The sequence below is a fragment of the Heliconius melpomene genome, chromosome 2 (assembly GCF_056956725.1).
Source record: "Heliconius melpomene rosina isolate 202511_hmr_F chromosome 2, ASM5695672v1, whole genome shotgun sequence".
In the NCBI taxonomy this organism is placed as follows: domain Eukaryota; kingdom Metazoa; phylum Arthropoda; class Insecta; order Lepidoptera; family Nymphalidae; genus Heliconius; species Heliconius melpomene.
In genome coordinates this window covers 1,317,664-1,341,073 of record NC_140390.1, presented here as the reverse complement: position 1 = coordinate 1,341,073, position 23,410 = coordinate 1,317,664, and the positions used below count along the sequence as shown (strand labels likewise).

The window sequence follows — 23,410 nt, the reverse complement described above, 5'->3', positions numbered from 1 at the left end:
ATATTAACTAAGTATTAGCTTTACTCTGTACTCCGCACATAACAAGGTAGGCAGAGAGATCTTGGGAACCTAGTTAGACACTCCGTACCTCTCTTTCCGCATTGCGTTTTGGGTGGCGAAACTTAACGTTAAGGGAACGACGAAATGAAAATATTAAATATTTCATTTTCTCAAGTGGAAATCGAACCCGCAACCTATCCCATTTACAGTCGCTCGCTTGTGCCCCAGGGCAACAACTGGCTTCAATTTTTATTTGACGTAATATTTCATACAAGCTACTTATTAAGCATATATAAATTTAATATAGCTGCGAAAATCTGGTGATTTCTGAGAAATGTTGTACGACACATACATATACATAATGCGACCACGCTCAAGTAACTCTCTACATACTAATTTGGTGATTCATAAGATATTTTACTAGTTAGTACAGATAGAACAGGATCTCAACGCCGGGCAATTGCCAAAGCGGGGAAATTTAAATATAATTTAATCATTCCCCTTAAAGGGAATCGAATCCGCATACATGCATTTTGCGTCACACTGTATATCCCACACACTAAGGTAAGTATAGAGAACCTGGTAACTTAATGTTAAGACACTCCGTTCCCATTAAGTCCTCCGTTCCCCACTCTCCACCGAATTTTGGAGGAAACGAAAATATTAAAGTTTTCATTTCCTCTAGTGGGAATTGAACCTACAACCTATTGCACTTACTATTTATAAAACTAATAACAATTTATATAAAATAGAGAGAGCAGAGAATCTCTACATTCTCTCTGGTTGACCCACATTTTTTTTCTTAAACAAAAAAAAAAACTAAAAAAAATTAAACAATCAATTTATTTCCGCACTTTGCGATATTAGAACCGCAAAAAAAATACGTCATTGACCCCAATCTTCCTTAGAATCTACTTTGCTCAGTTATTTTAGTTTTGACACGTTCAAAATTGAACTTAATGTTAAAGGAATAAAGTTCAAAATAAGTTATAGCAGTTATAACCATACTGTCAAGTCAGTGTATGCCAAATGGCCAGTTGTGAACAGCTTGCGACTACGAGAAGTCAATTTTATCGATTTTTTTTTCTTTTTTTTTTAAGTTTATTTAATATTTATTTATCTGTGATTGGTTATAATTGCATTTGGATTTGAATCTTGGACTACGTAAGTTAAAATTTATAAATAATTGAAAGTTCAAAAGTTATTTTAAGTTTTAATTGTAATATACAGTCAGTCAGCTTTCGGTTACTATTTTTATAACAGAACACTTGTTGAGTACAAAGTGTGTCACTTTAGGGTTATTTTAACCGAGTTTAGTTAAATGCTAAGTTTAAATAACTATATTTAAGTCATTTAATAAAGATTAAATTAATTAATTATAATATTTATATTTAAGTTACTTTTTTCAAAAGTTAATTTTTAGGTATCTTATCTTATCTTATCAATTAATAGACACTTAATGGAAGTTTAGATAATAGCTGCGCAGGAGTTGCCAATTCTACAGTCACTAATATACCAACGAATTGATTTTATTTAATTGAAAGTTGTATTAAAACCGGTATAATAACATTTAATTATAATTATAGGTGAATTAAACGATACTTTAATGACATATTTACAAAATTATAGTAAAATACTTAAGGTTTTTTAATGAATTTGCCGCATATGGCAGAGTAGGCAGTCAATCTAGTGTTAATACACTCCATTTTCCGTTTATATTATTCATTTTTAAAGAAAATAAATTAACTTTCTAATAAATGTACTTGAAGTCACGTAACTCTGGTGACGAGGCAAAGCGCGGCGTTGAGTTCTGTCACTCAACATGTAATGCCTATAAAATTTGTCAGAGTGTCTTAACACTAGTTTCCTAGATTGTCTCTGCCTAACCTGTTATGTGCGGAATATAGGTTGACGGTAAAAAATATACTTTCTATTTTTTTTGAGGTTGTTGGGGATTGTTTTTAATTTAAAGTATGAAAATATTTAATTTATTTTAATTTATGAGCTCTAGTTGAGCTGCAGCGTTAAGTTCCGCCACTCAACACATTTTACCGAAAAGCAATTGATGGTTTTTATTCTCTTTTTCTAACTTCATTTTATTATAAAAAAAACTGTATTCTGTTGTATTTATATCAGACAATAAACTTGTTTTTATCAAAACCAGTTCAGGCTATCAGTTCAATGCTGTTAGTTTTTGCACTTTCATTTTAACTTTTTTTGTGTCTTATATATATAAGATTTTATATGTAAATGTTATTTCAAAAATGTATAGTATATGGCCTAGTGGCAATAGCTCGGAGAGTAGTGAGTTTGGAGTTAAGCTCTAACTCTATTTTATATTTTTTTTTTTTAAAATCTAAAAAAGCTTCACGTTTTATTCAATTGCCACCGTTGACCTAGTATCTCAGTTTCTCTCGATCGGGAATCGAACCCCCAATACTCGTGTTTTAATACAATAATATGAAAATACAAGCTTAACGTAATAAATTACAAATTTAAACAATTTATATATATTGTACACCATATAAGGATACACATTTGCATATATTACACTCAATTGATAATGCACCTTAATACAATGAAATACGATGCAAATTACTATAATTATAAATAAAACGTTATCAACTATTCTACAAGCATTGATAACTAATTATAGTAAATGAGTATATTGTTATTGCATAGTTATTTTTAAAATGTGTCTATATAAGTTTTTTATAATAGAATAAACAATGTCTGACTTTAAAGGTAATGGTAGTCAATTCGATTTCCACTCGGGATAGTTTGATTCCAATTCCCTGCTCTGGTAAGACTTACTTAATAATTATATCCACGCTGCTAAATAGAGCAATCAGTGAGATAATTTCCATTTAATTCATTCTCCACTCTTCCTTTACTTTATGTTTTCAAAATTCGGCAGTAAGCAGAGAACGGAGATTCTTTGCACTAGATACTCTTTTCTATGCTGTACGTGGGATATACTAGCCAGGGTGTAGGTTCAAATCAACAATCATCGCGTAATAATGAGTTTAGAAACGTGCGTTTTCAAATATACTTGAAAGAATTTGTTAAACCAGACAAATTCACGATATTGAATATTAAGAAAACGTGTCTATAACAATTATAACTATAATAACAATAAAATTGCTAAAACTTTGAAATGCGCACGCGCAACTATTCTTAATATAATTAGCTATTATTTTGAATTATAGGCGTTTTATTATGAAAATAAGTGTAAGTAATGATGATAGTTGTACGTTCGATAGAGGGATATAGAGGGATCAAAATGTTTTCATTTTCTTCGCTCTGGTAATGAGGCAAACTGCCACTTAACACGCCTAAGTGTTTGTACTCGAATAGAATATCTTAACACTAGCCCCCCTCCCCCAGGCTCTTTCTGCCTGCCTTGCTAGATAGAGATCTCTTATCTCCTGCGGGATAGAGATCCCGCATATAGCTAGGCTGGCGTGGGGCTAAAAATATATATTTTATAACATTTAGGTATTACAAATTAAACATAGTGTTCCATTATCCTTATTTACGTAACATAACTACCATTTCCATGACGTATCATTATAAAACAGTATGGCTATTGTTATATCTTAGAAATGTATAAACAGACATATTTGCATATAGGTTTATATTTGCAATTAATACTAGTGCTACCTCGCGGTTTCGGTCACATAGTTTTCTTTACTAATTTTAATTTCGTTGTTTACTTTCTCGAGCTAGTAACAAAAACGTAACTTTACCATTTTCCCGCATAACAAAGTAGGCAGAGGGAACCTAATGATAAGACACTCCGTTCCCCACTTACTTTTGATTACAAGTATCATAAAAAGAGGCCGTCATGGCGCAGGGGCAGAAGCGTGAAACTGTGCGTACGACAGGTTATGAGTTCCATTCCCACTCGAGGAATTGAAATATTTAATATTTTCATTTCCTTGTTTTTCTAGACGAGAATGTAGCCCACGTTGATTTTATCACTCAAAATGCAATGAAACTTAACACTAGGTTCCCAGGTTCCCTCTCCCGAACCCTACTATTTGCGGGATATACAGTGAACCTAAAAAAAAAGTAAAACAATTAAAATGGTTATTCTTCTAAGAAATATGTAAAGAATGCACACCTCTTGCCTTTTACTTTTATGAATCATACTACCTGAATCAATGAATCAACTTTAGAAATGTGGTCTTAGAATTACAATAGTTAGGACAAAAGAAGTCGGCTAACGAAATATTTTAGATTTAATAAATCTTTAAAAGAATATTATTGATGTATTGATAGTATAAACTATTGTATGCCTAGGAAAATACAATAAGTATTTGAGTAATTTTACATTTTCTTAGTCTAATAAGATAAATCGCGGCGTTCAGTTCCGTTAATCAGTACATAATGTCTCAAAACAAGACGAAAGGTCTTTGCCTACTATAGTGTATATAAGATTCTTCTCCTTCTCGCTGTATCCTTCACATAAAAGGGTAGACAGAGGCCTCCTGAGATGCTAATATTAAGACACTACGTTCCCATTAAGACACTTCTGTTCCCCAGTTTTCGAAGATTTCTGGATTCATTGCGTGTTGTGTCGCTTAGCTTTATAACGCGCTTTAGCTCGTCACCAGAAGTACCTACGAAACGAAAGTAACAAATATTCCATTACCTCGATCGTAAATCGAACCCAAAACCTATCGACTAGGTACACGACTGGTTAGGAGAATTGGAAAGCTAATAAATAATACGAAATTCGACACAAGCTCTAGGCAAAATTTATATTGACCCAGTTAAAGTAATGTTCTGTCACTATGTAATATGTGGGTGACCACGTCGCTATATTCATCATTACGGATATACAATATACCGTTAGAATTCGGTAACGGTGTAACGGATATCGAAATATAACGAATATCGAAGTTTTACTTTTAGGATATTATTTAAAGATATTGCATAAGATTATATAAAATGATAAATAAATAATGTCTATTTTATCTGGTGAGACAGTGTGGCGTTGAGTTTCGCCAGTCAATTGTAATGTGATGGATTCAGGTGGTAAACCGACTTTTAAGTGTTTCAACATAAAAAAAAACATTTAATTTCTTAATTTTAATAAAATTTGCGTAGTAACGGGATGTATCTTAATATAAAAAAACTTTATTAAAGAATTAAATAAATTTTAAAACCAATATCGTTCTATATCTGTAGGTATATATTATAAGGAAAATACTTATTTTTTCAACTTCACGCTGTATCCCGCACACAGCAGGGTAGGCAGAGGGAACCTAGTAGAAAATGGAAATATAAATTTAAATAAATATTTTATCTCTTCGAGTGGGGATCGAACCCACAACCAGTAACCAGCTTCAACAAATATTACAAAAATAATTATAGTATTATACTCGTATAAGTAGCTTACAACGTCATTCCGCACGTCGCAAGTCATACGCCGCCCGCCGCGCGCTGCTTAGAGCCTTTCTAAGGTTCCTTGCGATAGTAGCATCTCATTGTGAACTCTGGGTTCGATTCTATTTAAGGGGAAGGATTATATTTAAAATAGTAGTCGTTGCCGCAACTTTTGTTGAGTGGACTTTAGGACTAAAGAATAAATAAGAATTTTGAGCAATCCTCTCCTAATGTACACCTACATTGTCTTATTCGTCAAATTTCAACTATTTAAATCCATTATTTTCGTGCGTCCGTTGTGTAGTCAATCAAAATAAAATATACCAAATTTTTCCGCTCTAGTAAGACGATGTACGGTATTGAGCTGTATCACTTAAAAAACAGAAAGTGGAGAACGGAGATTCTTGACACTAGGCGGCTATACGGTATAAGTCGTGACGCTAAAATTGACATAGAAAAACCATTATTTCCGGTTTTCCGGTCTTTATTTAGTGACTAAACTAAAACAAACCGTAAATCTTATCTTTGCAAATATATCTAAATTACATTAAAACGTGGATTCCCTAATTTACCTAATTAAATGAGTAATAACAATTCGTATTGAAGTTTGTAGGTCAGTGCTACGTTGATTATCTAACGCCCTTGGCCCTGTACAAACAATTATCGATACTTCCGCTGGTTGTTTTCTATGACATAGGTTTACACCTATCTTGGTAATTATGTCGTATATGGCAGGTTAGGTGTAGAATATATAGTGTTAAGACACTCTGTTCTCCACTAACTAGTCCAACTTTTTTTTCTTAATAGTGTATAATTATTTTTATATAATCATTCTCTCGAGAGAAAACATTGAGATAGTTATTTTATATTTATTTTTTTAACTTCATGCTGTATCCTGAACATAACCGGATATGCAGAGGGAACCTGGGAACCTAGTGTTAATGATTAAGACACTCCGTTCCCATTAAGACGTTTCATTCCCCATTTTTCGCCGAATTTTGAAACCAGACCAAACCAGACCAACCAGAGCAAAAAAATAAAAATATTTAATATTTCATTACATCAACTGGGAATCGAATCCACAACCATTGCTCATATAGCCGTACACTTGTGCCCCTGAGCAAAAAAAGCCTTTTTTAATATTAAATTTAAAAAAATATTACTTTAGGTAAACAAAATTATACTGTAACTTCATTTAAATTATTATTTAAGTAAAACTGACAATTTATCCGCAACAGCGTGAGTCATGTGCTTTGTTTTCGTAATTAAAGGAACATCACTTTAGTGGATCGGTTAGTAACCTATGAATCATTTTAATACTGTTTTGTTTTTTTCACGCTGTTTCCCGTATATAGCAGGAAATGTAGAGGGAACCTAGTGTTGCGATACTCTGTTTCTCACACAGCGGGCAATTTTCGAGACAGTATCGTACAGATACATACAAATTCAAACATGTATAATCTTTTAAGTAAAAATGTAAAAAAAAAGTTTTAAATATTTACACAATAGTAAAAGAATGACTCAAATGATTCGGGGGAATCCCCGTAAACGGGTTTAGAATTATACCTTACATAAAAATTCTTTCTTTTAAACTTTCACTTTGTATTTTTTTCCACGTCATCGCAATTTATGGAGAATCCCAAGAAATATGTTTAATAAAAAATAAAATATTTGAATAAGAAACTAACTAAACTAACTCATACTAATACAGCCATGATCAGGAAAGATCTGCGTTTTTGAACGTTTTTTTAGTTACACTCTTTGCACAACGCAGGGCACAGGGAACTTGGGAACCTAATGTTAAGAAACTTCCCTTCCCCTTTTTTCGATGATTTCTTGAGGCATTGCTCAAGTGACACAACTAAACGCCGTTCTTTGCCTCGTTACCAGAGCTAGGAAAAGAAAATTAATTATTTAATTCCACATTCGAACATATTCGTCAGGTTTACAGTCACTCGCTTCATCTCTGCGCGATAATGTTCTCTTATCTATCTATCTTAATCTAATAGCTTAAAAAATACTGTGATCCTTAAACTTATTTTTTCTATCACTAGTAACAAAATAAGAAAAAAAGATTCAACACTATTCATTATAAGAAAAATACCAAACCCATTAAAAATAACCCACTGTATCATTACATAGCATGTTCTCCTATTGTATTAGACTACTATTGTTATTAGATAAGATCTACAACGTTTATATAACTTACCAAGTCTTACCACTATATATATAAATATAAATAAATATTATACATAGAATTAATATTTATTAATATGTCTTCGCTCTGGCATCAACGCAAAAGCCCGGCGTTGAGTTCCGCCACTCAACACGCAATTGGGAATCACGCAAGTTAGGGAGGGAGTGCCTTAACACTATTAAATCCAGACGTATTTGACATCATATTTTTTAACTCAAAGCTGTAGAAGTTCCTGAGATTCAGGCGTTCAACCAGAGAAACTTGTCAGTTTCATCAATTGTAGATGGGCTGGGCAGCACCCAGTCGCGTGCCCCTGCTCCACGACTGGCCTCAATGCCCCATGATGGCCTCGATTATTTTACTTACTAAGTCAAAATAGCAGCTATTGTTTAATTTGGTTAAACAAAACATTTTTGTATTGTTTTAAATCAAAATACTGAATGACATTCGTCACCGCCTGTGCTTATTCGTAACCGGACACTTTTCTATAACAGAAAACATGGTTATTGGTTATATCTCTCCGATCTCCGCATTTGGCGTCTACATATAAAAAATTTAATCATTTTTATGCATCAATGATTTATTGATTGAATTCGATTCCCAGTAATATTTTTTATTTATATTAATGCGGCTGAGACGTATGTACTTAGTGTACCAAATAAAAATGTTATTTAACAAATGGAAATTTAATTACTAAAACAAAATCGTTTATTATTAATAATCAGGATTAAAACTGGACAAATATGTATCATAAAAGGATTTTTTAACAAAAGAACGGACAAAACTCACTAATACCAAACACAAAAATAACTTAATATTTCATAGCGATACTAATTTCGCTATCTTAACCCTTTGCCGCGGCGCCGTGAAAAATATTGCCCTACAAAAAAAAGAGAAATAATACGCAAAGAAAAAACGTCCCAGGCTTAATTGACATTCTTTATGAACGTCAGTCTTGACTCGGGGATATTTTCTAATTAGATATATTTTATGGGTCTTTTTTTCCAAAGCGGTACGAATAAAGGGCTAACATTTGTTTGAAGGGGGGCCAATATTAGCTTTCTTGGTAATCAGGCGGGAAAAAATGGTCGATTAGACCCAGGGAAGACGTAAATTTAAGATCATTGGTGGAGGCTACGTGCGACAACCCCTTCAACCCCACCGAGGGGTCTTTTAGACCGCGATCTAGAGATATTAAAGGGTTACGTAAATTAGATTAGTAAGTAAGGTATTCTGTACCTGTCTTGTTTAATCTTATAAATTGACCATTTGGATTAGTAATAGCTTATTATAGTTTATACTCTAATATATATACTCTATATTTTAAAGCGTTTGTTTGGTTGAACGCGCTAATCACAGGAACTACTGGTTTGAATTGAGATATTATTTTTGTATCAATGGATGAACTATTTAGTTTACTATGATACGTTTCTTAAAAAAATATTTTTATTTCCTAAGTGTGGAATAAAGCTTTAAATACATTAAAAGTATTCAACTATTACTTATTTCCATTTCACCATAAGGGCGAAACTGTTCGAATCGAATTTAGATTTATATTTTTTATCTTTACTATGTACAGGAGGCTGTAGCAAGGTAAGCAGACGGAGCCTAGTGTTAAGACACTCCATTACCCACTTTTCGCCGATTTCTGGAGGTGGATTAATAATAATAATAATAATATATTTTATTTATTTAAGTGACCAGAGACTCATTATGGTTAGTAAACAATATTTCTTACAGACTAGGTTAGTTACAGTTAATATTATTAAGTGGCTCTTAAATTTCTCCTGAAAAATTCTCTATGTATAATGTATGACATCTGTAACGTTATCTAGTTTAAAACGTAGTGTTGAGCTCAGTCGTTGAGTGGCTGAGCTCAACACTCGAACCATTCTCCAAAAATTATATGTGGGAATAGGAGTGGGTTCTTCCTGCATACCGTGCTACATATTCCCGCATATATACAACTTAAATCTAATAAAACGTATAAAAAACAGTGTTATGACATTTTGCCTTAAAAATCTCATATATTTATTCTAATTAATGTCTATTTCGAGGCTCGAACGAGACGTTTGTTACTTACTAATTGAATTCGCGACGAAATATCGTCTAGATTACGAATTTACGACGAAAAAAAATTTAAAACTTCGTCGTAACTCGGCTTGAGAAATCCTTATTAAATCCAGCGGGATAAATAAGTTCGTTTGGCGAGTGTTTTTTTTTTCATTTTTAGGGTTCTTTAATTGTGGGGTGAAAACTGTTTAAGATTTATAGTATGTAGTTATACTTAATTTTTTATTCTTGAGTTTTACAACACAATTAAGTATACTAGTTTTAAATACTTTCGATAAATAAAAGAATTATTTAACATGAATTATTTTTTTATTGTTTCTTTTCTTAGTAACATAACTTTTGTACCTATTACACTAGTTATATGTAGAATCTACAAATATTCATAGTTTTATACGATGCTAAAAGTATCTAGGGTGTCTTTTTTGCGTTAAAGAAATAGAAATTATGGAATAGCAATCAAAATATAGAGACACTCTCTTCTTTTCGTTGAATGTTCTCTCTCTTCGTTGAATGGCTATTTTCATTTACGGATTTGAATTTAAATTTTTTAACTTGAAAATTGAAATATGAGATAAGCTCCTCATTACCTCTAATAAATATAGTTTCTTTTTCATAAATTTTCTACTTTTTCTACGGAACACTAGTATATAAATACATTTTTCTAGCAAATTAGTAAACATTTTTCGCGATTTGTATAGCTTAGTGCGTAATTAGTGATTGTCTCTTTTAGAGGGGGCTATTCGTATCGGCGTTTTCTTTTAATGAAGGGGAATCAAGTGAAAAATTTACGGATTAATACTCAACGTATTAATGTAATACGGAAGGGAATGAAATGTGTTTTTTTTTGGACTAATTATTTTTTTACGTTTGCGGATTTCCTGTATATAATTTTCTAGTGTTAGGATATTCCGTTCTCCAATTGTTGTTGTAATTGTAGTTTTTGCTTGTGGAGTGACTCAAATTAACACCGCACTTAGTTGACAGATAATTATCTTGTCTTTGGTAAGACCGCATAGGCAATAGACAACGTAGGAAAGAGGGGGTGGAGGGAATGTCGGTAGTCAGAATAATTTTGTGAACCCACTCACCACAGAAATATTAGTCACATAAAGTAAATCAAAACTTAGAAAATTTATTTAAAATAATATATACATTTTTCAAAGCTAAAATTCAGGCTCGCTCATATAAGACAATGGAAATTATTTGTTAATTTCTCCAAGTGGGAATCAAACTTAAAACCATCGCGAATATACGCCATTGTATTGTATATTATAGTTATAGTATAACAATTTAGAGTACACTACCATACAATATATATATAATAGTTAAACATACGTAACATATCCCGCAATACACATCAAACATCTAGTATTCACAAACACATCTCATCACGTGATAAGCAAAATGGCTGTCGCCGATGAAAAGTAAATACATAAATAAATAGATATGCAAGTTGTATGCGCCGAACAAAGCGCTGGTGGGGTTGGTTTTGTGTGGATAGGACTAGGATTTTTATTATTATTGATTATTATCATAAATTGTAGAGAAAATTGAGAAAATAGAGTCTCTTTTTTTCGTTCAGCTTCAGCCTGTATTCTGTATATAGCAGGATAGGCAGAAAGAATCTAGTGTTAGTATACTCCATTCCAAGGACATCCCAATTTTCTAGACATTGGGTTTTGGGTGGCCGCACTTAACATCGCGTTTGCCTTCTTATCAGAGCAAGGAATTGGAAATAATTCATGCTATCGAATGGGAGACGAACCCATAACCGATATAACAGTTCCACGCTATACTGGTGAGCAAGGACGACCTCTATTTTGTTCTCCACTTTTCGTCCATAAGCAACCATCATGACGTAATGGAACTGCCCTGATGGTAAGAGTGAAGGTTGTGGGCTTTACCGTAACTCTAAAGAAATAAATATTTCTATTTCCATAGTCTTAACCTTTAAGTATGGACGTCGGGTCTGACAGACCCATCTAGTTCTACGAATTCTACAAATCGGCCACTTCTCGGTGACCTCCGCCACTGAGTCTCTCAGTACCTTTCGTATTAATGACAAAATGAATGTAGATAGCAGTGGTTGTGTCTCTGGGTTCAAAACACATGAGTATTTAACTTTCTAAACGGGGCCTGGGTCTGTCAGACCCGACGTCCATGTTTCCCATACATGGATGATTTCAAAACGCCATATATTTTTATAATATTACAAAATATAATTTAATATTTTAATTGTATTATTTGTATTCAAATGTTTTTATTGTTATATATCATATATTATTTTGCATTGTTTGTTATATATTTTAGTAATATAAATATTATTTACCTAAAAAAGATTCAATTTTTTTAGTTTTTATGATAAAATGGAAAAAAATGATCCACCAAGCACGTCAGGGACAAAAATGTCGGTACTTTATAATCAACATCAAACAAAAGAATTGGACGACGACATTTTATAAAGAAAATAGCACTTTATCAAATAAAAAGACGCGTTTCGTATACTAAACTACTCTAAGAATTGAGAATGACTTTGACTCGTGTTTCGCGATCTGATCTATCATTTATTGAACATGAAGCTAAAAAAATTGTTTTGGGTTCTTGAAAAACATGTACACTTTGCCTCCAAAAGATATATAGAAAGACAACACATACTTATGTTGACTGCGATCGTCCTGTTAGCCTACAATGTTGAAAGCCATTGTGTATCGATGTTCAATAATACCTTATCTTGAGGTGTTGTCAAAATTTTTATTTTATAACATAAGACGTAATTTCTTTATTTTTTTTATTTGTTAGACTTTATATTTTGTTAAAAAAATATTTATTTTATTATCTGTCTTTTTTTTATAGTATTATTTTCTTAAGAGTCAACCCATGTGACCAAAGACTGAAATTGTGACTTTAAGTTACTTAAATCGTTGTGATGCGTAAACTTTAATAAAAAGCGATTTTATTTATATTGATTTTGTTTGATTAGAGGCTATTCATGTAAACTAAAACATAAAATTGTCTTCTTCCTTTAAAAAACAGACGGAATATGACCAATAAATACACTGGTCTGACAGACCCGACGTCCATATGTGTGTTATAAAAAAATCACGTCCATAGTTAAAGGTTAATAGACAAAAACGCGGTGTTGGGTTCCGCCACTCAATACGGAGTACTTGAATTCGCTAGAAAGTGGGGAACAGAGTGTCTTACTCTAGGTTCTACTATGCTCAGGAAACAGCGGAAGCTCAATTTACATTTCTATCAGGTTTTATGACAGAAATTCTTCTGTTGTATGAACATACGTAGAAAGTTACGTATTGCGTAGAATTTTTTTTACTATCAACGAATGCGGTTGAATGACGTCACTATCAATAGGTCTATAATTTAAAATGTTTATTTTCCTATACTGTACTTTTTTATTGAAATAATATGATCTTAAAAGTGAGTAAGTATTTTAGTTTTTTTATATATTATTATTAAATAAAAAACACCACAGACATTGTTCTTCCATGCTCTTCGTCTGTTCTTTTGTTTTTTTATTTTTATTTATTGGATTTTATTTTAATATACTATTTTACACAACTGCGTCCGTTTTAAAAGAAAAATATTTTACAATTATTTTTTATATTTTTATATAAAACGTTGATGTTCAGAGATTAAAATAGGGCAATTTGTTTAGCACATTTTTATTTATCATCAATTTTTTTAGACTTTTTTAACCCAGAACTTTCTAGGTTCCTTTTTTAACTTTTGCGAAACAGAGGAGAAGAAAATATTTTTAATTGTTTATGTGTATGGTTTTTAAATATCAATTATTTATTATTAATAGAATATTTAAACAAAATATTCACATTAACACTTTAAACGCAGAAACCTTTGATAAACTATTATCGTTTTGCGTTCGATATGTCACTTGCTATCTCCTCTTTCAAACGTCGTGATAGTATACTGTCACATTATCTAATAGAAAATGTGACAGTTTGTTTTTTTTATTTTGTTTTAAATAACTGCGACGGAAAAACAATCTGTGTATGTATATATATATAAAATTCATATTTGAAAGCAGACCAGCGCGAGTCGGGTTCGCTCATCGAGGGTTTCGTACAAAAATTGGAACTCTCAAGCTTTTACTGAAAGCCCATCTTAGCTTAGCGGCTTTAATAGAAAATTTTGCCCCCCCTCCCATTTTGAGGCTGTTATTTTTTAGAATTTAACTACAAATGTATAGATTTCAGAATTTTCCTGAACTCGTACTACCTATAGATGCTAGCTGACAAGTTTCATAATTCTATGTCAACTATACTCTATTAATTTTGTTTCCCTTTGTATTGTCAAAAACGTTTTTTTGCGATATAAACGATAGGAATACGGTTCAGGTAATCAAGGGACTGTAGACTTAAGTATAAGGTTTGAATTTCAACGCGATACTTCGAAGTCTTCCTGAATAAAACGAAGTGATCTTATAAGGGTTCCTTTTTCCTTAAAAGGTAAAGAACCCTAAAAAGAAAAGACAAATGTAACATTGTATATCTATGTCATTTTATATCATATTCTATAGATACCTACAGTTATCATAAACTCAAGTATCCTATCTAGTACTTTGAAATAGATAGATCAATACTTTCTTCGAATTTTATACAAGTAAACTTATGTATTTATCTATCTTTGATTATGTCAGTATCTATTTAAATAATAGAAAAGTAGTATCCCCCACATATCAGGGTAGGCCGAGGACTTCCCCATTTTCGATTGATTAAGATGTTTAATATCTCTTATATACGAGGCCTTTAGCTACAGATTTTTTTAACTTCACGCGGTACCCCGCACACTGCAATATCGGTAGAGGGAACCCGAGAACCTAGTGTTACAACAGAACAAAAATTGAACAGTTGGTGGACAACAGAGTGCTTTAGCCCTAGGTTTTCTTTACCCAACCTGCTATACGCGTGATATAGCGTGAAGCGTAGAAAACACTTAAATTTAAATGTATATCCACAATAAAACAACGGCCATAGCTCAAACGCAGGCAAACTTTCCTCGCAGCGTTCGGTGTGAAAACGTTCCGATACAGTTGCTACCTTATACAAATATCCATCTAGCGTGATAGAATGAATGGCTTTTATAATTTATATACTAACATTTATTTTAGAAGCTAGAGGAGTTGGGGGTTCAATTCTCAGTTGGTTAAATTAAATATTTTATATTTTCATTTCTTCGCTCTGGAGACAGAGTCAAAACGATACACACAATGCCTCGAGAATTCGACGGAAGTTGAGGAACGAAGTATCTTAACAGGAATAGAATGTTTTAACACTGGGTTTCCAGGTTCAAACTGCCTACCTGGCTATATAAAATAAATGTTTTTTATATATAAATAATATAAAAAAACATTTATTAATATATACTGTAGACGCAATAGTGTCAGGCTCGATAACTTATCGTGGGAATGGTTTCAAGGTGTAACAAAATACGGTGCTAGGTTACGTCAGTCTATTCGTAATGTCTTTAAAATAGTAACTGTAAAATCATATCAATCAATTTAGAGAGAAAATATGACAGAATGTGCCATGGCATAGAGCTCCATTTTAAATTAAAAAAAAAAACTAACAAAGAAATGTAAAGGGCTAAGTGATGATTCACTATTTTAAGTGTTAATTATCAATTTCCGTTTCCGTTAGCAATAACTGTAAGTAATTAGTGAATATTACCATTTTTGTACTTACGAGTGCTTGATGTGTATACAGAAGTTTGAAATAATATTATTTTACAGTTAAATAAGTGATAGTATTTATTGTTAAAGCTGATAAGAAGTAGCTGGTAAGTAGTAAAAAGTAGATTTTTGTATATTTAATATTGAATTCACTTTTTTATTCTGTTGGCGAAATTTAACGCTGCCAAAAGTCTGTGAAACCATAATATGTGTGATTTAAATCTAACACAATCACGATGAGATTTTTTTAGCTATATACGAAATACAGTGTATAGCAATTCTATTCACGCTCAATCCCGCACATAGCAGTGTAGGCAATGGAAACATGGGGACCTAGTGTGAAGACACTCCGTTCCCCAATATTTTTGTCTACTTTACGAAATATTCTGTGTTGATTGGCGGAACTAAACGCCTCGCTTTGCTGTTATCAAAGTGAGGGAATGAAAATATTAAATATTAAATTCCCCTATGGGAACCTATCTATTTACCCTACTTACTTTCATATAAATTATAACTAAACTATAAAACTTGGATCCATCTGTTATCTAACGCCGTATGTATGTAGGTCGATTCATCCTCAATTATATCACAAACGATTGATATTGATAGTTCACTCAACGACTTCCGTCGCTTATATATTTATGGCAATGATTTACATACGAGTATTTCGTAGAATGTAGTTAAAGTTAAATTTTCGGTATTATTATAATTAACATATAGCAGGGTAGGCAGAGAACCTAGTGTTTAGACACTATGGGCTCGCTACGCTGAGCTTTGTTGCCAGAGCTAAAGAAAAAGGAAATTAACTCTTTCCACCCAATGGGAATCGAACCCATAAGCATCGTATTTGTGCGTGCGTCACTGCGTCACGATGGTTTTACTCTGTTCCAAACTCTTTTAATCAATGTGTATATTATTGAAAAGCACATTTAAATCCGTTGCGTAGCCGTAGAAATAGTCTATCTCTATTCCGCGCCTCCCAAAAGGGCTGTGCCCTCCCCAAAATCCCATCTTGTGCCCATCTAATTTTTTTAAGAAAAAAATATCTTTGAAAAATTAAACAAACAAAACCAATACACAAACTTATCTGTTCAAAGCTAAAATCCAGGCGTTCCCTGGAATATCTAGCCTATGGTTGCGTAATATTCAACATTTTAACGACGTCATATCGCCAATAACTGACTTTAAACCTCCAAATCTTCAATCTAACAATATTTATAAAATACCTTCTCAAAGGATAAAATTGGGGATGATATTTCCAAAAAAAGGACAAAGAACTAATCCGCAATTTATTAAATCATCGGCTGCCAAAGGACGAAATTACGAAACCGAAATATATCCCTTTGTGTATTGAGATGCACTTAATCGTTTGAGAGATGAGAGAACAGCATCCGGCGTTCATCTTGATACCTTGCTTATGCTTATATCTTTTATATAGATAGATATATTATAATAGGGGCAATCGCTTAGAATTGTAGGATATAGGTACTTATCTTTTTTACAGTGTATCCCCCATCCCTGTACTTAGTAACGTAGGCAGAAGGAATCTGGGAACCTAGTGATAAGACACTCCGTTCCTATTAAGATACTTCCGTTACTTACTTTCCGCTGAGTTCAGGGGAGATAATTTTTCGTCTGGTGGATTCAACACACTTATTACCAGACTAGTCTTGACTACCAGAGCGAAATAGGAAAATAATACTCCACCTTAGTGGGATTTGAGTTCACAACCGTTGCGTTTTCAGACATCATCAGCAATGAAAGGACGAAATTACGAAGCCCTCATCTCTTCAGACTTTTACATGTCTTCCATCAGGATATTGAATTTTGTAACTTTTTTTAAATGATTGAATTTTTTCTTTCAGTTTCAAAATGCCGCCCTCGAAAGACCACAACGCTAAATACTCATACAATCGATCATTTTCTAACAGTGAGTTATTTTTTTCTTAACATCATTTCTAAGTAAAATATAATAAAAACTAACACTAGCAACATAGTAAAATAGACAGAGGAAATTTAGTGTTAAGACAATGTTGCCAATTGTTGCCAAAGCGAGACCGAGAGGGGGAGAGAAATATTTCATAAATATGTCAAATGTTTTGCCACTCAACACAGGAACTTGAGAATTTGGCGGAAAGTAGTAAATCGAAATCTTAATGGAAACGGGAAACTAAACATTTTTGGTCTCCAATTTCCTACCGAATTCGAGACATTGCGGAATTCAACGCCGCGGTTTGCCTACTAAAGTGAGGAAATAAAAATTATTTTAATATTTAACAAATTCACCAAATTGGCAATAGTCGAATTCTTCATTTTCCACCTTAAACTACACGTAATCTATAGTATAAAGTTCTCTTATTATACCTAGTTATAAAGTCCTACGCTATATATTGTATTAACATAGCAAAAATCAAAAAATTCCAGATGGCGTATCAATGTCAGCGAAAGTGTATCACCCGGCTACCAACCTACTACCTCCGTCCCCACCACAATCACCTACTGGAATCGGTTCAGCGTTTTCTAACCGTACAGCACCAACATGGGGAAGACAGAATAGTCACAGCAACGGCAAGTAACAGAAAAAATGGAGAAATTATAACGAGGATTGATTATTTACCCAATTATGGGCCAAAGTACCCATTAAAAAAATAGAAAAAAGCCAGAAAAAACAGAATATGGCTAAGAAAATAATTTCTTAGGGAACAAAGTGGATGTGACTGTCTTTACTTAGTAGTAAAGAGTTTTGAAATATGTTTCTATGAACAATGTACATAAGGATATTTTGAAGTGGAAGTAGACAAAAATTATTAAAAACATACAGGAAAACCATGATTTTCAACAGTTTTATCATAAATATTTGCTCTACGCGGGAATCAAAGCCGTGATATGCAACTTAGAAGTTACTACACGTTACAGCTAAAACCATTATGAAGAAGGAAGATTTTAGAACAGGATGAGAAACAAAAGATAATTTAAAAGATGTATATTATAAGTTTCACTCTGAATCTTGTTCATGACAGGGTAGACAGAGGGAACCTGTGAACCTGAAATTAAACATTTCATTTCAAGGGGGTTTCGAACCTACAACCCGTCGCGTATACAGTCGAACGCGTTCTTTTGCGTCACGACAGATCAAGATATTGATGAGATATAAGATAAGATATAAAAAAGATATCAACTCCTTTATTCTATGTAGCGACTTCTTGGGTGTATTATAGCACTTATTTTTCCTTTTATTTTGTAATAAATTATAAAATAAATTTTTTACTTTTATACTTAAGTTGTGTATTTTCATTTTCTTTTTCATTAAATGCAGGAATTAAAAAAAAGATTTTTTTTCCAATTTGAACCAGCAGTTCCTGAGATTTGCGCGGAATTAAATAAGCTCATCATATTTATAAAATTAGTATAGACCAGTCATGGCCTCCTCCGGATTCCTTAGGCTTAAAGCTGGAGAGCAAAAGGCAGAAAAAAAATACAATATTTTCTAAGCATATGAAAATGTGAGGGCAATTATTGATAGAATAATAAAAAAATAATAACTTATAATACAAATATCAATTTTTAAATTTATTATTTATTTTATAACAAAATTAATTCAACGACCATATCACAACAAGTACCAATATGTCACTGATAACAGCTTATCAGAAGATAGTTATGTTATCAAAACAAAAATATATAATCATACTCTACAAAATATAGTATAGTATATTTTCTACAAATAAAATGATCGATCACATATATATGTACATAGTAAATAAAAATAATATGGAACCTATTTTGATTGATGATTAATAATATAAAAATATATTTTTCATATTAATACTACAGATGAATATGATAAAATTCTTTAAAAACGCGAATTTAGATTCAAAACTAATTTTTTGAGCGCATTTCCGTACTTGAAGAGTTTGTTTCTTTGTTTGCACCCTCTTATATCATGAACTATCACTTCGAATTGGTACCAATAACTCTATGCTTTACCGTAGTAAAGTAGAGAAATGGAAATAATAGAATATAATCATCCTAATTGAGGCCTTTATGGCTCTAGCTCATACCATCATCATCACCACCAGTGGGAATCGAACCCACAACCATCGCTTTTACAATCAAACACTGTCAAATCTACCAGTAGTTCACCAAATTAGTTTCAACAATTGTGTAATACCACTATGACTAAGAACTCTAACTTATTTTATTACTAAATTAAATAAACGAACCGGGTTATGAAGTGAAAGTTGAAATGATCAATTTTTTAATACTAAATTATTTTGGGAAATTACATTTTTTAAGTAATATTGTATTATTCACGAAATTACTTATGTTTGTGTAATTTTTTTTCTCCATTCATACATGTATCATCAAGTACCGTATTTGAAATTACATTAAAGAGATTGTTTGGTGAAAGGCAGTATCTAAAATTCTATTGACATTAGTCTTAATAACTATTGGTTTTATTAAAAAAAATGATTCCACAGCCGTTTGGTATAAATCAGAATAAATATATAATCTTTTTGGTTCATCATTGAGTCATCCCTTGCCTCATAAAGACCAAATATAGCCCAAGATCCCAGAGTCCTTAGTCCTATGTATTTTAGCAAAGCTGAAATTTTGAGGTTTGTTAGTCTAATATGTAGTTAAGACGTTATGCATACTTACTAACTTGAAAGTGCTCACATATTAGTCAAATCATAAATACATATATGTCAAACTAAAAACCTTTTTTTCTTAAAGTCGGTTATAAACAATTTTACGCCTTTTAATTTGAGCAGTGCCATCTATATTGTTAATATCGAAACTTTTCTAAGAATCGATGCGTATTATTTAGTACCAGTGACAATCAAGAGACAGCACTGTATACTCATAATTTCCATTACTATTATGTATTGAATTAATTATTTATCTATTGTTTAAAATTCACAACGCGTTTTGCTGCCTAAATTATTTTTTTAAATAACGATAACAGAATAAAAAAATATAGAAAAAAAGACAAATAACATAAAATATGCTTTTAAATTTATCTTTATTTATATATAAAAACAATTTTAAAGATGTAAATATCTAAATGCTAAATTTAATAAATGTCATTAAATAAATTAAACAGTAAAGTATTGTATTAGAAAGCTGCGCCATCTAGCGGTGATACACGAAACTGTAGGACCAAAATTCAATAATCAATATCATAGACTTTGCTAGTTATATTATAATGTAATAGATGGCATTAGTAGTATAGTTATAAGCGTATTGTCTTAAGCTCATAGTCATTGGTCCAGGCTAATTATTATTTTAAAAAATTGTTAATTAATAAAAAAATATTATCTATCGAACATGGTAAGGGCGACTTAATTTTTTTTTTCAAAAAAATCCTATTTTATGGGATCTTACATAAGTTTTATAAAATAGGACTATTTAATATATGAAGGTATGTATATGTACCTACGTAAATTATTTAATTATATTATTTATTGCCTTTAGCGAAGACGGGGTCCTAAGATCCAGGGTTCTCTGGGTTTGAGCCCAAAAACCCCTTGGCCTCTGATTTGAAAATCACGTTTATTATCTGAGGGTAAACACTAATTGGGAATTCGATTCTCCACTACTATCTAAAATTCGAAAGGAAAATGGAGAACGGAGTGTCTTGATATAAGGTTCGTCCCCCTATCCGCTAAAACGTGAAGAAAATATTTAAAACGCTAACATATAACCAAAGGTGTTTTAAAGTAATTTTAATTTTATTTTTATGCGACTTTCCTTTTAAGAGAGATGATTATCTAAAAATTTGGGCCATTTTTCTAAACTTTCATATTTATCGCCTATAAATATATCTTCGGGGCATTGTTTTGGAAGAACAGATACGGTTTCCATTAAAAGTGTTGTTCTGAAATTTATGATGTTTGAACATTTTTAATTACTTACTTACTTTCAGTGTGCACATTGTTATCGAGATCGGTATAGGTAAAGTTTGGTGAGAAGTATCTATTGTTTTTTTAATTTGACTTCACGCTGTTTCCCGCATATAGCGGGCTTGCAGAGATATTATAGTGAGAAGGCACTTCGTTCCCCTATTTCCGCTTCATTTTTGACACAGTAGATACGTATTGAATGGTGGTACTGAATGTCGCGCTTTTTTTGTTACCAGTGTGAAGAAATATTAATCTATTTCTACGAATGGGAATCGAACCCACGGACATCCACATAGACAGCGCCACGACGACAGTTGAGTTCGAGTTACATATTGGCTTTTTAATTTACCTTTTCAGGTAGTTAGTTATATATTAATTTCCTTCGTCGGTAAATTTTTCTTTCAAATTACTTTTAGTCTTGTAAAAAAGTAGAGTTCCTTCACTGAATAAACAGTGTTTAAGAGATGATCAATGTCTAGAAAAAGTGGAGAGTTGAGACACATCCGTTTCCTGATTTTCATCGTATTCTGGATGGGCTGCATTTTGAGAGGCGAAACTCAACACCGTGTTTTGCCTCGTCGCGAAGAAATGATATTATTAATTATTTAATTTCCCCGAATGGGAATTGAAGATTGAAGTGCCCTAGAACCACAACTAGTCTCAAAAAAATCTCTGCCTAAATAAAAAAAGGATAAAAATAAAAAAGAACCCGACTATCATCATATCACACGCCCATTGCATGATATTCTGCATTTTCTATTATTAGACGTCCCCATTAGATCACTGACTAAATATAGAAATGAACAAGTGCCTTCAATCGATGTATCTGATTTAGTTGATAACGGCGCCACGTAATAAGTCCAGGGTCTGGAGTCAATTGATTCGTGATTCTGGTGATGGTGCACAGGTGATTGAATTAGTTTTATAGTTTCTTTGTTGTGATGTTAGATTGTGTGTTGTTTTGGGTTGGAATGGAGGGTTAAGTGTGTTTGGTCCTTCGAGCCAGATTTAAAATTTGTTAATATATTATAATGTTAAAATCTATGACTTATATTGTGGGTTGTTAACTATAAATGCTTTATAGGGGTTATAATGAGGCTTTCCGTTTTATAGCTATATACTAATTAATCTAATTATTTAACCAGATCTATGTGAAATAATTTTCGTACAAGACATATTTAACCATGTAACAATAGGTTTCAACTGCCTATCAAGCTATGCTTCATGATAACGAAATATTGTGTATGGGTTAACGGAACTCAACGCCGCTATTTGTTGTTTTACCAGAAAGAGCGAGAAATATAAAATAAATCACTCCCACCATTGAATATCGAACCCACCACTGTCACACAACCGTACCACTGCACTGCCGCGACAGTCTAATAGCATATAGCTATATATTCCATAATGTATTTACAATACAAAATAGGTCATAATTCGTTCTCACAACAATTGGCAGTAGGCGCCAGTCCATTTGGGACTTGTCACTTGTATGTACGAGTGTTCACTTCCAGTGACTAATCTAGTGAACTTGACAAATTAGTAATAGAATCATGATTAAAATAACCTATTTAGTTTTTAGATATGATCAAAATTAACACAATAAAATTCAATTCATTTGAATTCTTTTAAATTCGAAACAGTACGATGTAGAAAATAAGAATGTATGGCTTAGTGATCAGAGTGCTTGGACGGCTTAAAGAGGCACGAGTTCGAATTTCGCTAGTTTTCTCAAATTCAATCGACAGAGTGATGTCGTCTCTGTCTAACCAGTGTCACTGTTAAGGCCAGTAGAGCTAACAGCATTTGTCTGAAGTGAAAAAAAAAAACCCGAAATGTTCGTATTTTTATACGTTTTAAAAAATATATATTTTCTTTTCTTACTTTTAAGAAAGCTATTTCAAAGAATAGCTTTTTTAAAAAAAAATCTATTAGCTTAACTAACTAATACCCTTTCACTCATCCATTACTAAAAACAATTAAAGTGACAACATTTGATCGCGAATATGAGTCATTGGTTGATTTGATACTAAATATGTTTGTAATAACGATTGACTGTCCGTCCGTAACATCACGTGAGTCTAATTTTATCATATAGCAGGCGTTTAATTGGTATATAATAAAATTGTAATTGCT

General features: G+C 32.2%; 1 protein-coding gene across 2 annotated transcripts; it reads left to right on the top strand.

Moving 5' to 3' along the window:
- The first annotated feature begins 830 nt into the window (after nt 1-830).
- LOC146540265 (uncharacterized) lies at nt 831-18,648 on the top strand. 2 transcript variants are annotated; one of them, XM_085203931.1, is made up of 3 exons: nt 831-1,164; nt 17,234-17,298; nt 17,793-18,648. In XM_085203931.1, exons 2-3 carry the CDS (start codon nt 17,241-17,243, stop codon nt 17,942-17,944), a joined length of 210 nt encoding a protein of 69 aa, XP_085060057.1. In that variant the 5' UTR covers nt 831-1,164; nt 17,234-17,240; the 3' UTR covers nt 17,945-18,648. The 2 variants fall into 2 exon arrangements, with proteins under 2 accessions (XP_085060057.1, XP_085060064.1); XM_085203938.1 differs by lacking the exon at nt 831-1,164 and adding an exon at nt 15,282-15,475.
- Nucleotides 18,649-23,410: the final 4,762 nt, after the last annotated feature.

Bases quoted from the DNA above. Each gene is read 5' to 3' on its own strand.
- LOC146540265 (XM_085203931.1), top strand. From the start codon at position 17,241: ATGCCGCCCTCGAAAGACCACAACGCTAAATACTCATACAATCGATCA. The intron at 17,299-17,792 runs GTGAGTTATTTT...AAAAAATTCCAG, and splicing joins CAATCGATCATTTTCTAACA to ATGGCGTATCAATGTCAGCG.